This window comes from Pelobates fuscus, chromosome 2 (assembly GCF_036172605.1).
Source record: "Pelobates fuscus isolate aPelFus1 chromosome 2, aPelFus1.pri, whole genome shotgun sequence".
Lineage (NCBI taxonomy): Eukaryota > Metazoa > Chordata > Amphibia > Anura > Pelobatidae > Pelobates > Pelobates fuscus.
In genome coordinates this window covers 377,778,724-377,800,868 of record NC_086318.1, presented here as the reverse complement: position 1 = coordinate 377,800,868, position 22,145 = coordinate 377,778,724, and the positions used below count along the sequence as shown (strand labels likewise).

The 22,145-nt window shown below is 39.1% G+C and overlaps 1 protein-coding gene across 4 annotated transcripts in view; it reads left to right on the top strand.

Moving 5' to 3' along the window:
- Positions 1-13,377, top strand: part of BCL11A (BCL11 transcription factor A) — a 118,598-nt gene extending 105,221 nt beyond the window's left edge. Inside the window, exons 3-4 of one of the 4 annotated variants that reach the window (XM_063443745.1) lie at positions 5,798-7,537; positions 11,869-13,377. In XM_063443745.1, coding sequence (XP_063299815.1) covers positions 5,798-7,537; positions 11,869-11,933 — 1,805 coding nt within the window. In that variant the 3' untranslated portion in view covers positions 11,934-13,377. Of the gene's footprint in view, positions 1-5,797; positions 7,937-11,868 lie in introns of those variants that run through there. The other 3 variants (XM_063443744.1, XM_063443743.1, XM_063443742.1) reach the window with 3 other exon arrangements.
- Positions 13,378-22,145: the final 8,768 nt, after the last annotated feature.

The following is a 22,145-nucleotide window of genomic DNA, read 5'->3' as shown; positions in this document are numbered from 1 at the left end:
GACAATGAAATTAAACTATTACTTAAAAAAAAAAAAACACGTGTTGGACTTCCTCTCTCCTGAAATGACAAAGACTCCTTTGTGATGTTTAATTTGTGTTAGCATGTTCTTTTTGAATCCGGTGAATATATCAGATCTTCATTAATGAAGACCGGAAAATGAATACTTTCATTAACACGTACACCCACACTTGATTGTCGCTGTCACTAGTTCCATCCCACCCAAAGACATTGACACCCAAAATACATATCAATCCAATGTGATTTACAATAGAGAAGGGGTTAAATCTGAAAGTGTTATAGCTTATCAGTGCTGTGTATGCTTTGATCACACAACTACTTTGTAAACAAGCAATGATTTCTTGGTTAAAGAGAGTAATAGTTATATTTGTTCAGTTTATATGTTACTGTATTTTTAATTTTTTTTAAATTTAATAGATTTTCGGGGAAAAAGTGTGTCCTATAAAATGATAATTATGTAGCCTATAATTGTAACTTTTTAAAAATGTGATTGACCAGATCAGGAGTACGTGTGGTTATGCTTACTGGACTACAACTTCCATAACTCGTGCTATAAATAAGAGATAATTATGGAATTTGGAGTCTAAAAATATTTGACTGGAGAGGCAGTTTGACACCCCTACTCTAGAAAACTTTATTTGCACAGATTTAACCAGATATGTGTACAACTGCTCCACTGCAGTACTTGACCAGCTAGAATTTTCAATGCTTCCTGAAAAAAAGCTTTATTTTTATTAAATGCAGATCAACAATTTACAGTATGCAAGGTTATTTATTATAGTGAGAATTCAAAATTAATTTCAGATTTAAAGCCAAATCAGAGCATTTTCCCAGTTTCGCTATGACTTTAAAGTTGAAATTGACTTTGAATTCTTACTTTATCCTATAACCCTGTAAGTTCTAGCAATGATTCTAATACTTTCTCCTGTAGCTTTAACATGGTCTTTAAGCTTCTAAAGACTCTGTGTTTGAAGAAGTTTAGTCTATAAATTAGTGAAGTTAAGGACTTTGGATTTGCCACTTGATTTATTGGGGTGATATAGTGGTTCTCGTGCTTGGCCGTTTCTTAGAGAGTTACTCCAAGCATGGTAGGAGCACCATGTTCCTGTTTCTCGGTAATGGGTCAAACCGTTTGCAACCTGGTTCCCTCCACTTGCTGCAACCAGTGGCCAGTGATTGATTTCCGCAGAAGCTTGAAATCAATCCCGCTTGGCATTTATTGGCTGAGAACGTCAGCTAACTGAGATCAGCCAATGAAGGCAATTCTGTGCATAAGAATAGGATACCTCAATGCGAACACCATACATACAGAATAGAGCCACAGTGACCACTTCAAATTACTGAATTGTTAATGCTGTTTTGAGTAAACCTTTAACCCCTTAAGGACCAAACTTCTGGAATAAAAGGGAATCATGACATGTCACACATGTCATGTGTCCATAAGGGGTTAAGGAGAGAGCAAACTTGCTGTCTTTGCTTTCACTTTTTGCACTGTGGGGGAGTCTATTTGAAAGGGAAAGTGTCTGCACAGCACTACTTGTCTATTTAAATGGAAAGTGTATTAAGGGCATACGTAAAGGTACGCTATACGGTCAGGAATACAAATGTGTATTACTGACCATATAGTGTTAAAAGGACATGTTAGGCCTGCTTACCCCCTTTAAAAAGATATATAACTTTTTTCCAGTGTGCTGGCTCCAGCCAATCCAGTGCTTTCCCAATTAAAATGCCTGCAGGGACTGACCATACTCACCAGAACAACTACATTAAAGGACCACTCTAGGCATCCAGACCACTTCAGCTTAATGAAGTGGTCTGGGTGCCAGGTCCAGCTAGGGTTAACCCATTTTTTTTATAAACATAGCAGTTTCAAAGAAACTGCTATGTTTATAAATGGGTTAATCCAGCCCTCAAAGCCTCTAGTGGCTGTCTCATTGACAGCCGCTAGAGGCGCTTGCGTGATTCTCACTGTGAAAATCACAGTGAGAGCACGCAAGCGTCCATAGGAAAGCATTGACAATGCTTTCCTATGAGACCGGCTGAATGCCCGCGCAGCTCTTGCCGCGTGTGCGCATTCAGCCGAATGGGAGGAGAGGAGGAGGATCGGAGGAGAAGAGCTCCCCGCCCGGCGCTGGAGAAAGGTAAGTTTTAACCCCTTTCCTCTCCCCAGAGCCCGGCGTGAGGGGGTCCCTGATGGTGGGGGCACCCTCAGGGCAATATAGTGCCAGGAAAACGAGTATGTTTTCCTGGCACTATAGTGGTCCTTTAAGTTGTAGTTGTTCTTGTGACCATAGTGTTCCTTTGAACTGATGAATGGGTAACTCCTGAAACATTTGTATCTTGTTCATTTGTGTACTTCAAATAAACCTACTGTAGCATATTTTTGTGCACGGTACCATTTCTAGTTGTGCTGCCTTATTTTATTCTTTCGGATTTCGTAAAATTATTTATTTACCCTTCTACATATGCTGTGGGGATGCCCTGCTCATTGGCCTAAATAATAAATCAATACCTTTTAACATTTACAGGGAAATTTTAATCATAATAATAAGATTGTCAGACTTATGCAGAATAAATGTAAGATGTGTCAATACGCAATACACATACCAGATAATACAAACTTAATTTAAACAATTCATTACACTTAAACGAACACTATAGTCAGCTAAATTACTTTAGCTAAATAAAGCAGTTTTAGTGTATAGATCACCCCCTGCAATTTCACTGCTCAATTCACTGTCATTTAGGAGTTAAATCACTTTGTTTCGGTTTATGCAGCCCTAGCCACACCTCCCCTGGCTATGATTGACACAGCCTGCATGAAAAAAAAAAACGGGTTTCACTTTCAAACAGATGTAATTTACCTTAAATAATTGTATCTCAATCTCTAAATTGAACTTTAATCACATACAGGAGGCTCTTGCAGGGTCTAGCAAGCTATTAACATAGCAGGGGATAAGAAAATCTTAATTAAACATAACTTGCAATAAAGAAAGCCTAAATAGGGCTCTCTTTACAGGAAGTGTTTATGGAAGGCTGTGCAAGTCACATGCAGGGAGGTGTGACTAGGGTTCATAAACAAAGGGATTTAACTCCTAAATGGCAGAGGATTGAGCAGTGAGACTGCAGGGGCATGTTCTATACACCAAAACTGCTTCATTAAGCTAAAGTTGTTCAGGTGACTATAGTGTCCGTTTAACATAAAAAATTGAAAATTTAAAGTTCCCTGAAATTATTGCTACAAAACTATATAAAGTTTCGGTTAGTGTGGTATTTATCAATTGACTCATGAATACTATTTCACTGTTACTGTTCCACTGTTCGCAATAGTGGGGTTTATTCACCAAACATTGAATTATGGTGAAATTAAAACTGGCAAGCTATAACTATGACTTATCTGGAAATATTTCTCCTTATTATTGCTGCCAAATTTTGCCATTAAAATTTGAATTCATTACAATTTAGTATTTCTTATTAAAATGTAATATATATATTATATATATATATATATTTTTTTTTAAACGAAATACTGTTTTGTTATATTGAATTTGTATAAGGAATATTTTTTTTATTTTTTTATTGTTAATTTATGAGGAAGTTTTTATTTTTTATTGTTTTGTTTTAAAGAACGGAGAGAATAGGAGGGGTAATTTTTCCCCTAGGTTAATAGGAGGTCTCGGAGGACCCCACAAGACTTTATCTCCTCCAAATACAGCTCATTGATGTGGAAGATGGAGAATCCAGTTGTCATGGCTCTGTCTTGCTGTACAACCACGCACGGATGGGTTTAGCCATCTACACCCTTACAGAGGGTAAGGTTTACTCAAGACCCCCCCCTTTTTTTTTTTTTTTGTAAGAAAATTATTGACTTTACAAGTGAAACTAGCTTATGACTCCTGTTGGCTTATTTGCATATTTATTTGTTTCAAAACTAGTTCTGAAATTAATCAGGCAATAACTACTGAGCTATTTGGTTGTAATTCTGAGAAAACCTTTTGCCAGTTTTAGGTTGTTTTTTTCCCATTTTGACTAAACAAACAAAAATGTATTACCCTCTTTCTTTAGCCATTTAAAGAAATGAACCTAGTGTGTTTTATTCTCACTCTCTTTCTCTCTCACTTTCTTTCTCTCTCACTCTCTTTCTCTCTCACTCTCTTTCTCTTTCACTCTCTTTCTCTCTCACTCTCACTTTCTTTCTCTCTCACTCTCTCTCTCACTCTCTTTCTCTGTGTCTATCTATCTGTATCATTTATGTTGTGGGTGACAATTGAATTGGAAGTGTTGCTGTTGCAAGCTTCACTCATATGACGGAACAGTCAATGAATATTCATTTTAATCAGAGATTTGTTTGCATCTGAGCCTACGTTTGTAATAATAATGTAAGGTCTTTTTATGCTCATGAACCAAGGCTAGGAATAATCGCTGGTTTATTAATGATCACTGTGAGGGGTGGTATGTTTGCTTAAAAATAGAGATGCATGCCCAGTGTAACAATGATGTCAACAGGGTTTTATTTGAAAACCTGGCTACTTTTCACATTTCACATTAGGCAAATGCTTAAAACCTAATTTCAGTGTCTATTATCTAATCTTGCAGAGAGATTTATCCAAGAGCAGGATACATTTAATGAGATTAAAATTCAACCCAAAGTAAATTACAGGTCAGGGCAGGAGTATAGCATATAGCTAAGCGCCATTGTATTGTAAGTAGATTTTAATTTGTAATACTGGTATTTTTTTTTTTTCTCTCTAATCAGAGATTGCATGCTTCGCTTTCAAACTACAAATGGTTTTCTTGTTTCATGGATTGCACTGAGCGGCAGTTTATTTTTGTAATATGCAATATTGTTTTAATTTACAAATACCTTTAATATGAATGGCCTGTGATTAGTCCTCTGGACACTGCTTTATGTTTGAAATGCAGCGTATATGGTACTCTTATCTGTGTTAGAAGACAGACAAAAATATAAAGATGACCTTTTTTAAATATATATTTCTATGTAGTTTATATATCATATCAATCTTATGTTGTTTTATGCGATCATCTCTCTCTGTCTCACTGTTTCTGTCTGTCTGCCCATGTCTGTCTGTCTGTCTATCTATTTTGTTCATACTGTCAAATCTCGGTGTGTGTATGTGTGTTAACTCTTCCATGTTAGTCTTCCTGGCAGAGAACTGTAATATTTCATTTGCCAAATGTATCACTTCCCAGTCAGATCATTTTCAGGCTGATTGCAAAAAATGCGACTTCAGCAGGGCTCTCGTCCAGGCCTCTTGGCAAGTATCCAGTAATTTGAGACACTAAACAATATCCTTCAGTTTATTACTCAACTAGAAGTAACAAGTGGCAAACACTTTGCGATTCCGAGCACCTTGACACCTGATTAAAGACTAGGTCACTTTAAAATGTGCTGACTGCAACATACATATGGGTACTTTTAAAAATTGGTAAATAATATTAGTGCTGTTTTCGTGTAACCTAGCTTTGTAATGATTTTACAGTTCATTTTGGTTGATGACTTTAACATAGAGAATACTTTCAGTGTAATTATAATGCTTTAATAGTATAGTGAAAAAACCTTAAAAAGTGGTGCAAATACAACTGCTAAGTGACTTAAAAGCGAGTATACACGTCAATATCTAATAAAATAGTGAAGAGCCATTTTTTGACTTTTGAGTGTAAATCAAATAAAATATTCGTTTGAATAGAAAGAGTATGTATTATAACTGTGCTGAATGTATTGCAATTACTGATGTTACGTATGTGATATTTTTCAGGTAAAGATGAGCCCAGCAGCTATACATGTACAACTTGTAAACAGCCATTCTCCAGTGCATGGTTTCTTTTGCAACACGCACAGAACACCCACGGCTTCAGAATCTACTTGGAAAGTGAACATGGCAGCCCACTCACACCCAGGGTAGGCATTCCATCAGGACTGGGCGCAGAATGTCCTTCACAGCCACCACTACATGGAATTCATATTGCAGACAATAATCCCTTTAACCTATTACGAATCCCTGGATCAGTATCAAGAGAGGCTTCTGGTCTCACTGAGGGCCGCTTTCCACCAACACCCCCATTATTTAGCCCCCCTCCGAGACATCATTTGGATCCTCATCGCATAGAGCGTCTGGGTGCAGAAGAAATGGCTCTTGCAGCCCATCACCCGAGTGCCTTTGACAGGGTGCTGCGACTTAATCCCCTGGCTATGGAACCACCAGCTATGGATTTTTCCAGGAGACTTAGAGAGCTAGCTGGAAACACTTCCAGCTCAAGTCCTCCATTGTCTCCCAACAGGCCCAGCCCTATGCAAAGGTTACTACAGCCATTCCAGTCGGGCAGTAAACCCCCGTTTTTGGCAACGCCGCCTCTTCCACCACTTCAGTCAGTTCCTCCTCCTTCACAGCCTCCTTTAAAATCGAAATCCTGTGAGTTTTGTGGTAAAACATTCAAATTTCAAAGCAATCTAGTAGTCCATCGTAGGAGCCACACTGGAGAGAAACCATATAAGTGTAACCTTTGTGACCATGCATGCACGCAGGCTAGCAAACTAAAACGTCACATGAAAACACACATGCATAAATCTTCCCCTATGACTGTCAAATCAGATGATGGTCTCTCCACAGCCAGCTCACCAGAACCTGGAACCAGTGATATAGCTGGTAGTGCAAGCAGTGCCCTTAAATCGGTGGTAGCCAAATTTAAAAGTGAAAATGATCCTAACATGATCCCAGAGAATGGTGACGAAGAAGAGGAGGAGGAAGAGGAAGAGGAAGAAGAGGAGGAAGAGGAAGAGGAGGAGGAGGATTTGACTGAAACAGACAGCAGGCCAGATTATAGTTTTGGCCTGAATCTTGAAGCTGCTCGTCACCATGAAAACCACTCCAGATCTGGTGAGGAAAGTCGGTCTATGCCTGATGTAATGCAAAGTATGGGCCTTGGTGCAATGCATCATTTTAGTGATGCTTTTCATCAGGTATTGGTGGAAAAACATAAAAGAGGGCATTTATCCGAACCAGAAGTACAAAGAGACACTTGTGACGAAGACTCAGTGGCAGGAGAGTCAGATCGTATAGACAGTGGTACTGTTAATGGGAGGGGGTGTTCACCAGGGGAATCGGCGTCAGGAGGCTTATCAAAAAAATTGCTTCTTGGTAGCCCAAGTTCATTGAGTCCATTTTCAAAACGCATCAAACTCGAAAAAGAATTTGACCTACCTGCTGCAGCTATGCCTAACACAGAAAATGTTTACTCTCAGTGGCTTGCTGGTTATGCCGCTTCCAGGCAGCTAAAAGATCCATTCCTCAGTTTTGGAGACTCCAGACAATCGCCTTTTGCCTCCTCCTCGGAGCATTCATCTGAAAATGGCAGTTTACGATTTTCTACACCTCCAGGAGAAATGGATGGAGGGATTTCAGGCCGTAGTGGCACAGGAAGTGGAGGAAGCACTCCCCATATTAGTGGCCCAGGGCCGGGAAGGCCTAGTTCAAAAGAGGGCAAGCGCAGCGACACTTGTGAGTACTGTGGAAAAATCTTCAAGAACTGTAGTAACCTCACTGTTCACAGGAGGAGCCACACTGGTGAAAGGCCTTATAAGTGTGAGCTCTGCAACTACGCCTGCGCACAGAGTAGCAAACTTACCCGGCACATGAAAACACATGGTCAGGTGGGAAAGGACGTTTACAAATGTGAAATTTGTCAGATGCCTTTTAGCGTGTACAGTACCTTGGAGAAACACATGAAAAAATGGCACAGTGACCGAGTCTTGAATAATGATATAAAAACTGAATAGAGGTATATTATTGATAACCCCCTATAGATTTTTTTTTCTAGTCCCTTGTGATTAGAGTAATAACAGATTAGAATACAACAGTGTGCTTGTCACCAGCACGCCGGATTTAATTTTTAAATTTTTTACAATTTTTAATTTTTTTTTTTTTAAAGTTCCTTATTCCTTTTTTCGTTCTCACCGTTTGAATGCATGTTCTTTATTGGGGCAATACTATTGCATTTTACGCAAACTTTGAGCCTTTTTCTTGTGCAATAATTTACATGTTGTATGTTGTTGTTTTCTTCCCCTGAACAGCATGTTTAGTATGTTCATAGCTATTTTCATTGTCCCCGAATTAGTTGCAAAGCAAACATTGCTGTTTCCCCTTCCGTTCTCAGAATCTCATGCTGCATTCATTCTGTAATACATATCATGTATAGTTTTGTTTTGTGATGTGGAGGGAACACCTTTTTGCTAATCTTCCAGTAACAGATTTTCCAAGGCTTCATTTCATTGGAATAGGGGTTGCTTCTGGAGTTTAGAGAGCAGCAAAGCAAAAAGATAGGCCTTTAAATAAGTAAAAAGGCCAATTTTATTTGGTTAAATTAAAAATATCTGAGTGCCTTCAGTCCATTTGAAACCATGATAATGGTTCCCCCTATAGATCTAGCTCAGCAGACTTTTAACTTAATTCTGCATGATCGTATATAGGTTTCCATGAATCTTATATATAATTATGATATATTGTATTTCCTATAACTAAGGCTACCTTAAAAATGACCCAATACATCTTAGTTAATCATCATTCTTACATTCTATTTATTAAGTGATACGTAAGCCAGTTGCTGTTACTGTCAACTTTGAAAGAAAATTATCTCTTTTTACAATTTGTCTAATTTTGGTGTGGTTAAGTTTTGACCTAAATTGGACCTAGCGTATAAAGGCAAGGGTTCGTTTTTATAGAGAAATAAAGTGAATATTTGTGGGTACCTGGCAAAAATACACAAAGAAAAAAAAAAATCTAACAAAAAGTAAATTATTCTAAATATATGTGATTGTCAAATTGACAGTCGCTTTTAATGATGATAGTTCAGATCCTGCACTGTATGAACAATATATTTAAAGTATATGCTATATGGTGGAGCAATAGGGGAATGTTAAGTGTTTTAAATTATATGAACAGAACATAGTTCCCATTTATGTTTGGAAGAGGAAAAAAAAAACCCATAACAGACATATAAGCTAGATATAACACAATGATGATTAACTATGAAAGTTTAAAGGCTTGCCTTGGGGAAAAAGAAATATAAAATAATAAAGAAATAAATTAATACACAGTTTTACCCTATGACAAATGGCTTTTACTTCCAAGAAGTTTATTTTGTTTTTGTCATCATTTTGCCATATTGTGTTATTATGAAAATGCGAATTCATTGCTTCGTTAATAAGCTACAATGTTCCCTGATTGGTGTTCAGATAGCACTTGACTCTTCCATATACAAGTGTACCGTCTTTTTAATCAGAGGTACAGAGAGGTTGAGTATAAAGATAAAGAAAAAATGCTCAAAATACATTAAATGCACTGTATTATTTCCCCTGTTTACAGGTCTACATATAAGGGAAATTTTGCAAAGCTATATAAAATAGATTGATATATATGTGTTTACACACACATATAAAGATATACGCATATATATATATACATTCATGTATGTATGCATGTATATATAACTCTGCCAGGTATTTACTTGACTTACAGATATACATAAAACATGTAGACAATGCTGTGAATGAAAACAGACCACATGTACATTACAATAATGAATGCTTTGGTCTTTACAGTGCAAATTTTTTTTTTCCTTTTTATTTTTTTTTTCGGATGTACAAAAATCAGGTTTAAGTATACTTGTCGATTTTTTTCATACTATTTTGCTGTTTTAAATAAAACATACCTTTTGATTCGGGACTGTACCATTTGTTCCATTATCTTGGTGATTATATAGTACTTAAATATAGGAAAATGCGCACTCCTGTTGATTCCTATGCTAAAACACACTTATGGTATCTTTTTCTGTATATCTAGAATGGTATTTCAATTTAATGTTCACTTAGTGTAGGAACTATAGTATTTATATTCTTGCATTTTTTTTTTTTTAAACTTGCTCGTTATTTTAAAAGATATACATTTACCTTTTTTTTAGGTAGTGGGAAATCACAGGCTGCCTCAAGGTGTGTGCGTGTGTATTTTTTTATATATACACACAAAACAACAAACACACACACGTATATATTTATGTGTATATATATATATGTGTGTGTGTGTGTGTGTGTGTGTGTGTATATATATATATACATATATGTAAATTCGGCAGGAAAATATAGTAAAGAATATTTGTATCTTTTAAAAAAAAAAAAAACAAAGTGTGACATTGTACAGCCAGAAGCCATATGATGGCTGACAGGATGACACAATTTAATAATTATGATATAGAGAGCCATCTCCCAGAGGGTTGTACATAACTTTTTGGTTCTCTTCACTTGCTGCCATACTGTATACAGTACTGCAAGCTTATGATGTTGGTTTGTTATATATTGTGCTCTTTTTGTCCCTTTTATTCTCACATTCCAGCAACAAAACTTCATATGCAGTAAGATAAACATACAATTTGAATTTAGTTTCATTGCCAAAAATTAAATGGTGCTTTATATTCAGATTGGAAAAAAAAATCATATGCAAAGCATATTAAGGTGAAAATTGCTTAAGTCAATACTTTTTTTGTAACTGGCAATGCGAATATTTTGTTAATGGCCTTTTCTATTCCTGTAATTACAGCTGTTTGTCGTAACTTGAAAAATTTATCTTTCACTATTTGAGTTAATATTTATTATTGTTATGTGTCTTTGTTTAAAACCAAGGCACATATTTTGATCTTTTTATTTTAATTTTAAATTTATTTCTTAATATTTTTTTTATTTTTTTAATTATTATTTTGGTGACCAAAGGTCATACAAACCTTGCTTTTATTGTATTTGTTTCTGGTCTTTGTTAATTTCTATTGGAAAAACCACTGTCTGTGTTTTTTTTTTTTGTTTTTTTTTTGGCAGTTGTCTGCATTATCCTGTTCATATACCCATTTTGTCCCTTTATTGAGAAAAAAATAAAAATAAAAATAAAAAATATATAAATTACACAGCATAAGCCTCTTGTTCCCTTATTTGACACAGTATAATATCTGTTGTTGGTAGTCTTTTTTACTAGAACATGACCCCTTAGTTAAGACCTTATGCATTATACATATATGTATAAACATATTCTATGGTTTGTATTAACTCTTAACACATTGTAACTTATCATAAATTGTCAAAAATAAAAAACAAATAATACACAAGAAAGACAATTACTTTATAATTGTTATAAGCAATTTATTTTTAAATGAATCCTTTGTCATGAAGAATGCATGCATAAACAATCTACATTTTATGAATGAACAAAACTATGTTAAGATCTATTACCAGAAAATATTGATCTGCTGAAAAAAAAACATATAAAACACACACATTTGGGCTGAAATAAAGAACATTAGAAACACAAATTCTTAAATTGGCAACTTCAACATTAACCCATATTTCACCAGCTTCAATTATTATTTTGCTCGTTTTTGTACAACCTGTAATTTTATGAATTGTTTGTATGCATTATGTTCAAACTCAAAATTAAATCAAATTTTTTGTGTTTACCCAAATTCCCATGAACATTATCCATGTTGTTTTTTTTTGTTTTTTGTTTTTACAAATTGTGCATGGATATTCATTTGTATGGCTTTTGTAAAAATGTATTCCGTATATATAATTTAATGGTTAAAAAAAATATATACTTTTTAAAAACTTTTTTTTTCCTTTTTCCAATGTCAGTGGTACCTTGATCATATGTTGAAAATTTGGCTTGTCTTTAAAAGTTGCTACACTGCCTTCTCTCCTATGTATTATGGTTTGTGACCTGCTTATTCCCCATGTCAATATGGGAATATTATTTTTTTATTTACTAAGAGTGTAATTTGTATCCCTTTTTTCTAGGGGGAAAATACAGCATCTTTAAATCTAAGGACAGAACAATCAAATTTATATGGCAAGAAGTCTGAAAAGATATGCAAAAGTATTAACAAATATGCATACCAATTTGGGCAGAAATAAACAATACATCTAGCTTTGATGACGACGAAGAAGATACAGAAGATGAACAACTGATATGAACAGGCCAGATAACTCAAAAAATAAATAAATACATAAACACATCAAAAAGAACACTGAAGTTGTAGCAGACTAGTGGTGGCTAGTGTGTCAGGCAGGAATGTTCTATAAAACCCACTTTGTCCCTTTGCCAACATGAATTCTGCTCTGTTGCTATTAAATATCCCTTTTTTTATTTTCTATTTTTTTTTTTATAAATGTCAGTGGCCAGTTTCACAGTACGTCATTTAAATATCTAATTGGGTTTTTTATTTCTCCCCAAAAAGCGGATACATATGTACCGTAAGTTAGGCTCAAAATGCAGCTGATAGTCACCAATGCAGATGGAGAGGTGGAAGTCAAATAATACCAATGCAGGCAAAAATAAATATGATCATGCACTTAAATTCTTATCTTGACTCGTGCTGGACTGGTAAAAGACAATATGGATAAAGTGGTATTTTTTAGTGTTTTCACCTATGTGGGATTACGTGAAAGCCTAGTTTAAGAGATTATATACTACACTGGCTCAATAACTTTAAAAACTAGTCAAAAAGAACATAACTTAAAAATGACATGTTGTATTCTGAGCTCAACAGAAAAAAATAGTAATATAAAGTGTGACATTTTCTAACAGTGTGATAAATTAATGGTGTTATAAAAACCATGAACCATTGAGGCCTTTTGAAGTTTGTTAGAATTCTGCTCCAGGTTTATATGGCATCCATAATGTGTTCTTAAGCTGCTGTAAAATTCCATGCAAGCATGACCTAGTGTCCGGAGATACTTTTATAAATATATTTCTATGTTGAAATTGTCAAACAAACAAAAAAAAAATGATGTGATTAACATTAACTGTTCATTGTTAGATTTTCAAGGCCTACTTGTAGTAGAAAAAAAACTCTTATAGCACAGAAGCTATGTCATTTTAGGAACGTTGCTGTTAATACAATTTAATTTTAAATAGACTTTGCGAAAAAAAATTTAATGACGCTGGGTAAAAAAAATATATATTTTTTTTGCCTCCATATAATTTTCATTTTATATGTTCCTCTGAGTCGCAATAAATCCGGAATTAAAAAATCCAGTATCAGTGCCTGAAATTCTAAATATATAGCTTGCATTATGAAATATACAGGTGGGGGTCCTTTTAATGCAGTTTGTACATAGTAAAATATTGTAAGTTAAAATAAATATGCCAGTTCTTATGTTATTCGTTACCCATTTTGGGTGAATTTAATGTGATGTAAACTGTTGTTATATACTGAAAGTATATTCCGAGAACCATTGTTAATACACGTTATACATTTGCCTTTAAAAAGGCTGAGTCGGTTAAAATTAAATTGACACAATAAACTGTAAAGATTTAGGTCTGTTTTATTCTTTATTGAAATTGCTGTTTTTCTTTTATTAAATGAAAACTGTAAAGCATTACTGTATGAAGTAGAATCTATTTTTGAAAAAGGTAAAAAAAAAAAAAAAAAAAAAAACCCGTTAATTATGAATTTATGATTCCGAGCAAAAAATATAAATGGTTAAGTAGGTTCAACAGATTTTGATAGGTAGCCATACATTTTTATACTTGCATACACGTAGAGTTTTATCTGATCTTGAGTTGCATTTTCTTAGAAGTGATTTCGGAGCTCGAAACTCTCCCCCCCAAACATTTTGTCTTTTGAATGGGTTAATAATTTGGTAAGCAACATTTTTTAAAATGGTGAAAGAGATTCCGATTTCAAATACAGATGTCTGCAGAACCTCAAAGGTAACCTGTGACCCAAATTTTAACTTTTTTCGGTCTGAAAAGTGTCAGTATTTTTGAACATCCCCTCCCAAACAAAATCACTGAATCCATATGATCACATATGCGGAATTTTAATTATAGAAGATAACTAATAACACAGTTCATATATGTTCTATATCTTTGGTGTAATAACAGACATAGATAAATGTTGGTCATTTATTGGATCAATTACTTACTCTCAATATGGAGAGACCTAATCTTCAGTGGAATAAGAAAGTATACATTCATATATACACACACACTATTCATTTCTTATTGAAATCTTGCTACAGTTATCTGTTGCATGTAGGCATCCATACACCATCTGGAGGTATATACTGTGATTATGTTTTCTTTGAACTTCGCCATTGGAATTTCATAATTTACCTTAGTTTGAAGGCTCGAGGGGACTTTTTAAAAAATTCTTGGCATGTTTTGCAGAAGGAGCATCAATTATAAAAAAAAATCTCAGGTCAAGTTACATACATAACTTATGGGACTTCAGCTGACCAAACCTGGCAGTGATGTTTTGTCAAAAGGTTTCTCTATGGAACCATATAACTAGTTTGACATAAAAATAATAATAATAATAAAAAATAAATTTAAATAATTATATATAATATTTTTGTTTTTCCACTTAGGAAAGAAGTTCTCCAGAGGGCAAATGTTTTAGTGTTTACCCATTAGTCCTTCACAACAAATAGTAATCTAATTCAACAGTTCTACTATGTTAAAAAAAAAAAAGCTAAATAAATTTGGACGGTTTGGAATAATATTTAAAGTTTAGAATCAATTTTTCTTTTACATTTTGTGGTTTCCATTACTTGGGGAACAGCCTGAGCATCATATCATTTTTAGAAGTTTGTAATGGCAGCACCGATGTGAAAGCGTGATATGAGTGACCGAATACTATTTACAAGCAGAACAATAATTGTAATGCAAAGTTAAAGGTATACTCTAAGCTCCAAAACAACTCTAGCTTGATGAAACAATGTTGATATATAGATCACACCTCTGCAGTCTCACTGCTTAATTCTCTGCCATTCTGGAGCTAAATCACTTTGTTTACGAAGCCATAGCCACACCTCTGCTGGCTGTGTCTCACACAGCCTGCATGAAAACAAAGTTTAATTTTCAAACCAGTCTTACAGCACTGTGTGTATACTGTTTGTATTTCCTGTTCTGTTAATTAAACGTTAATCATACACACAAGAGTTTTTGCAGGCATTCAAAAGAATAGCAGACTATTACTGTAAAATTAAGCACACTGTGCGATGAGGGAAGTTTACAAATGAGATCTCTTTTAGAAGGTATGTCGGTAGGATGTGTCCGTAACACCTTATGGCCAGAGAAAGAGTAGTGAGACTGCACAAAAACCACTTAAACGGTTACGCCAACCCTTGTAACCTATTATTTTTTTTTTTTTTTTTTTAAACCTATTAATAATGCCATAATGGGTATTATTCTTTAAGACCATCCCCCCAAACTCTAAAATTCCCAGATTTTACTAGTAACATGACGTAAAGTCATGATTTTATTAAAGACACGGAGGCTCATATTATGCATAACTCTTTCTTTATTTCCTCAGCAGCAAAGATAGAGGAATATAAATATTATCAAAATGAAAGAAAAAACTGTATAGGCACATAGGCAACCAATCACACAGTAGAGGAAGTGGCTATATAAGGCCTGTGTCTCCCACAATCCCCCTCTTTGAGTACTTTGCTCATGTGCTCTTGTTCATGGTTATTTGATTTATGTTTGTGCCTTATGACTGCGTATTATTTGATTTATAGTTGTCTTATTCTGTGAGTACTGCTGCTGCCTATTTGTCTGTGCAGCAGTCTTTATGTTTGTTCTTCTGTTTTCCCCTGGCGCTGGTGTCTAATCCCTGGGCTTTTTCCCTTTCTGTTCTCGCCCGCCCTGCTTGCCTGCGGGTGCCGTGCGGGACCTGGTACCGGCTTTCAGCCGCGGCTATTTCATATAAGGCTATATAAGGCCTGTGTCTCCCACAATCCCCCTCTTTCTTGCGAAAACCGAAGACCAGGTAAGAAGAACGATATCCCACTTGGCCAGAACAGGAAACATGAACGAGTCGATAACTTCTTCAAGCTAAAAAAGAGAGAGAAATATGGTAATAACCAAACTCCAAACTGTAAACTTCCCAATCAAAACGGTCGGTAGATCATAGGGAAAAACTGATATCTGGAAAATATAAAGTATACTTAATAAAAAATTGTACAAATATTATATGCAATCCATAAATAACAGACCAAATTGCGACATACCTGAAGAGTCCAACAGCATCTCATCCCTAGACCCCACACCGGGAGGGTGGGAGGGAATAATACTCGCCTCTGTGTCTTTAATAAAATCATGACTTTACGTCATGTTACTAGTAAAATCTGGGAATTGTATTAAAGACACGGAGGCTCATATTATGCAAGTTCAAAGCTGTGCTATAACCCGAGATGCAATGTGTTCAATTGGTCTGAAATAGAAGTTGCGGAAGGTCGATTCTCGAGACCAATCCGCTGCTCGCATAATGTCTTCCAAACGACAGCCAATTGCAGACGCTTTCGAAGCCATAGCGCCCCGAACAGAATGAGGTGTGAAGACAGAGGTGTCTGTACCCGCCAAATATAAGAGCCAGCGCACCCAACGTGCCAGAGTCGGCGTTGAAAAAGGTCGGTGAGGTGCTCGAAAAGAAATGAACAAGGGATGTAAATCCGACGAACGCAGAGACTGCGTAGCTTCCAGATAGGCCTTTAGACAATCCACCGGACAGAGTGCAAGACACCCCGAGAATCTAGGGTACACAAACGACTTAGAAGCCGATTTTGTCCTCCTGGATATGTTGAAATCAACACCTTTGGGAGTGAAAACAATGGCGTCCCAATCAAGGGCCCTGACGTCGGAGACCCTCCTACACGAGATCAAGCAGAGTAACATAACCAGCTTGGATGACAATTGCTTGAGGGTCAATTCCTGGTTAGGGTACCACGAGGACATAAATTGCAGCATTACATTGACGTCCCAGAAGGCAGAGAAACGAGACTTAGGAGGACGGGCGAGGCGGATACCCTTGAGGAGGCGACATACAAAAGGATGTCTGCCGACGGGTGAACCATCCAAACCGCTATGTCCAGCTGAAATAGCGGAGCGGAAAAGGTTGATAGTGTGGTACGCCTTGCCTGAGTCAAACAGGAATGTGAGGAACTCCAAGATCAGATGGAGAGGGGCAGATACGGGATCCATTGCTCGTTCCATGCACCAATTAGACCATGAGTTCCATGAAGCACGGTATGCTGATCTTGTGCCCGGAGCCCAGGCGTTATCGAGGAGCAGGAGAGTTGATCGCGGAACGTTTGGGACAACTCAAGATCCCCGGAAAGGAGCCCCGCTACCAGAGGCACTTGGTAGTGCAACACCAGCCCGTGCGAGTTCCCGTCGGGATCAGTCAGGGGTAATCTATCGACAACTCCATCAGGCGTGGAAACCACGGTCGGGATCTCCAAAGGGGGGTGATCAGCGCCAGGCAACAGTCGTGACGGACCAACTTCGAGATCGTGCGAGCAATCACGTTGAATGGAGGAAAGGCGTACAGACGTCCCGATGGCCACTCTTGGAGAAAAGTGTCCGTCGCCACCGCTGCCGGGTCCGGTCTCCAACTGTAAAACTTCGGTAGTTGTGTGTTCAGACGTGAAGCGAACAGGTCCATCGTGAACCGTTCCCACAGTCTGTCTAGGCTTTGGAAAACCGAAACGTGCAAGTGCCAATCTCCCGAGTCTCTTAAATATCTGGAATTCCAATCCGCTCCCGAATTGTCCAGACCTGGAATGTGTTCCGCCGTCACAGAGACGTTGTTGTAAAGGCAAAATTGCCAAAAATCCTTTGCCAGTAGAGCCAACATCCTTGACCTGGTTCCCCCCAGGTGATTTATATAGCGGACTGCTGACACGTTGTCCATCTTGAGGAGAACGCAGCAGTTCGCCCGACCCGGGGTAAGGCTGCAAATCGCAAAGGCCCCTACCAAGAGTTCCAGACAGTTGATGTGTAAGGATTTCTCTATTTCGGACATCTGCCTCCTGTGGAAACGTTGCCACAACGAGCACCCCAGCCGTGTAAGCTGGCATCGGACTCTATCACTACGTCCGGAACGGAACCGAAAATGGCCCTTCCGTTCCAGGCCTCCATGTGTGCCAACCACCAGACCAGTTCGTCCCTGGATTCCTCATCCAGTCTTATCCGGGATTCGTAGGAGTGCCCCGAACGGAGGTGTGAACCCTTGAGACGTTGGAGGGCTCGGTAATGTAGCGGGCCCGGGAATATCGCCTGGATGGAAGCTGCAAGCAGGCCGATAAGCCTTGCCAGCTGTCTGATGGACAAATCCGACACCCGAAGCGCTCGTCTAAGCTCCTTCTGGATGGTCTTCATCTTGGATTCCGGTAGGTATAGGAATTGCTGGATGGAATCTATTCGGAAACCCAAGAATTCCATGGATTGGGTAGGAATCAGGGCCGACTTGTCCCAGTTGATCAGGAAACCTAAGTTTTGCAGTAGGTTGATTGTCCAGTCCAAATTTAACAGTAGCTGGTCTCTGGACTGTGACATGATTAAAATGTTGTATTAATGAGGCGTACTCCACGGGTACGAAGGAACGCTACCACTGCTTTCATGACCTTGGTGAAGCACCAAGGAGCCGAGGATAGACCGAAAGGTAATACGCCAACGCCTCCCGTGCCAGGTGAAGTGGAGGTAATCCCTGTGGTCCTCCGCGATGGGAACCGTAAAATACGCGTCCTTCAGATCCAACTTGGCTAACCTATCCGACTGTCGAAGGAGGTCTCTGAGGCAGTGTATGCCTTCCATCTGAAAGTGTTGGTAGCGGAGGAACGCGTTGAGGGGACGAAGATTTATCACCGGGCGGACTCCGCCTCCCTTCTTTGGCACCAGGAAGAGATTGCTCATAAAGCCCGGAGCAGCAAACGGCAATTCCTCTATGGCACCTTTGGACAATATCTCCTCGACTTCTGTCGAAATCAGTCTGTCTTGATCCTGAGGGAGGGACAGTTCTCTGGGGACAGAAATTTGGACAGGCGGAGAAACAAACTCTAGGCAATAATCCCGCACGCATTGCAGTACCCAAGCATCTGAAGTTATATCTGCCCACCCCCGGTAAAACAATGCCAGCCTTCCCGCCACCCGAACATGAGCGAAATGGGAAGAAAGGGTACTCGCCATAAGGACGTTTGCCCGAAGTGGCACCACGGGGTATCTGGAGCCCCAAGATCTCCCTCTGGCTGGGAAGAAGGGAGGAGTCCTCGGATCTTGAAACCCTCGGGATGGAAAGAAGGAACCTCTGTTGGCCCGGAATGAGCCCCGAAAACCACGGCCGGGTGGACGGTTCCTGCTACGCCCAGCCCCTCCGAAAACCTTGGGCGCGAACATGCGCTTCATGTTAGCCTGCGCCTTGTCTATGGCCGTAAAGGTCTTTACATACGATCCCAGGTCTTTCACGAAGGTAGTACCGAATAACATCCCTTCATCGGATGGACCTGGCTCTGCCACCGTCATGGCAGCCAATTTAGGGTCGATCCTAAGAAGGATCGCCTTACGTCTCTCAGAGGACATAGCAGTATTGGCATTCCCGAATAGGCAGCCCGCTGGACCCAACCTATGGCAACGTCAACATCCAGAGTCTTGCAAGCCGAGCCCGGTAGGGATGGCCTGGGGTAACTTATTGCGACCCTCTTTGGAAAGGGGGGGTACGCATACGCCGTGCCACGTATTGGGCTATATGGTCCGGGGGAACCCACTCTGCTGACCTGGGATGACGGAGGTCGTCTGGGTCGAATAGGGGGTTGCCCTGAGGGTCAAACAGTGCCTTATCATCCCCAGTGGGGCCTTGCACGTGACTACAGGCAGCGGCAGAGGTCCCAGAAGGGGTTACACCCGTAAGGGGTAGATCCTCACCTGACTCGCCCTCATCATGGGAGTCATACTCCATAGCGTCAGACTCATTCTCCAAACTCCGGTCGGTATCCGACCCATCATCCAGGGCCCTAGCCCGTTTACACAATCTAGCCTTTTTAGCCCGGCCAGGGGCTCTTTTGCGCGTGGGATGCGCGCTATCCGTGACCGCCTCTAGCGCGTCAGTCATGGCAGGTAGAACCTGCATCGAGGCGTGGGAGTCGACATGTTTTGACTTCGCCTTAGCCTTACAGGCCCCAGGCACAGTCGGGGTAGGTGAGGGGGTCCCCACACCCAGGAGGGCGGAGGCCGCTAGGGAAGGTAATAGCATGGTATGCAGGGACTGAGAAAAAGAGGAAGATACAGCACCCATAGCTGAGCAAAAGCTTTTTGTAAGGAAGAAGCCATAGTGGCATCTAACAGGGCTTGAAATTCCTGGGATGCATTAGTACCCTCAGGATTGTCCATGTTAAAATCAGCAGTGAGGCCCTCAGGCCCTTCCTCCCTATCCTGCATAGTGGCACAATAGTCAGAATAAAACTCAGAGATAGACCAAAATTAGTAAGGTGGAAAAGGGTTGATTAACCCACAGAACAATTGCACAGAGAAGAAAACCTTAGCGCTGGTGCACCCAAGGGACCCAGAGAGAGAGCAGACCACATGGCAGCAGAGGGAGCCACCGACACGAGGAAGGACCGCCCCTAAAATGGCCGCCGCATGTGCAGAGAACGCTCGCGGGCGAGCAGGCAGAGACACTAACAGCCGCGGCAGATGAAATAGCTGCGGCTGAAAGCCGGTACCGGGTCCCGCGCGGCACCCGCAGGCAAGCAGGGCAGGCGAGAACAGAAAGGGAAAAAGCCCAGGGATTAGACACCAGCGCCAGGGGAAAACAGAAGAACAAACATAAAGACTGCTGCACAGACAAATAGGCAGCAGCAGTACTCACAGAATAAGACAACTATAAATCAAATAATACGCAGTCATAAGGCACAAACATAAATCAAATAACCATGAACAAGAGCACATGAGCAAAGTACTTAGCTGTCTGAGGAAGCAGCAAAGAAAGAGGGGGATTGTGGGAGACACAGGCCTTATATAGCCACTTCCTCTACTGTGTGATTGGTTGCCTATGTGCCTACACAGTTTTTTCTTTCAGTTTGATAATATTTATATTCCTCTATCTTTGCTGCTGAGGAAATAAAGAAAGAGTTATGCATAATATGAGCCTCCGTGTCTTTAATAAAATTAGGTATAACTCACCACAAATACAGAACTGGGCAAAGCTCCTGGCACTGCTCAGCATGCCCCCTTCTAAAGTCATGGTAGCATACGCATGCTCTAAGATTTCAAGGGGAGAGGTAGTGATGAAAGACACAGGTAGGAAACAAAAAAAAATGAGCAGAGGTTATAGGGTGGGGAGAGGGCTCCAGTGAAGGAGGGAGAAGAGACACAAGCTTCAGAGAACGTCTTATCGCCAGCGTGCAGTGTGCTCTGATGACAGACGTACATTTGTGCACAGAATTGACAACAACAGAGTTCAAACTATGCAAACTAGCCCCTGGAACAGAAGTGCAATATCTCTGGATGTGCAGTGTTTAAATCAAAAACACTGTACTTACAAATTCCTTCTTCCATGACCACTTCAGAAAGCAGAAGTGTTCATCGATGTTGGAGTAACCCCTTTAAGCTAAAGTTGTTTTGGTGGATGGAGTATCAATTTAAGCCATGTTTTCAGATTTAAAAAACAAACTTGGAGGCTTCATGAACAGAAGTAGTAAACCGCAGAATAAGCAACACTCTCCTTCGTGACAGACAACAATGTTCAAATTGAACATGATTCCAAGTTGCATGGACAAAACAGTTAGTAGAAAAAAATGCTGAGAAACTACAGGCCTTGTCACAACAAAGAGCCAGAAGAATTATACTTTGAGTATGTGTGCACAGCGGATATTTAAGTTTTAATGCATTAAACTGTTCAAAAACTATTAGGAATTTGCAACATAATTGTTAAATGTAATGCTTGTAAATGCGGTGTTTAGTTATGTAATATTGCAATCTAAAGCAAAGTTACCAGAGAATATAGGTTCTCAGCAAGTAAGGGATGCAAATTTGCAAAGCAGAATTGGAATGGTAGGGGGAGAAACCCACCTATAGGTGTGACTAAAATTATAGTTAAAAATGACTGGTCTAGTTCTTTTATGAGGAAGCAGAAGAAATAAATATTGGGCGCCATTTTGAATATGCATATATCTTTGATTAGTAAAAATTGTATTAAAAAATGAACCTGCAATTCAGATTTTTAAGAGAATGTAGCTTTGTGTCCATTGAAAGCTGTTCCTGAAGAGTCCTTCCTGTAGAAGAAACAGAT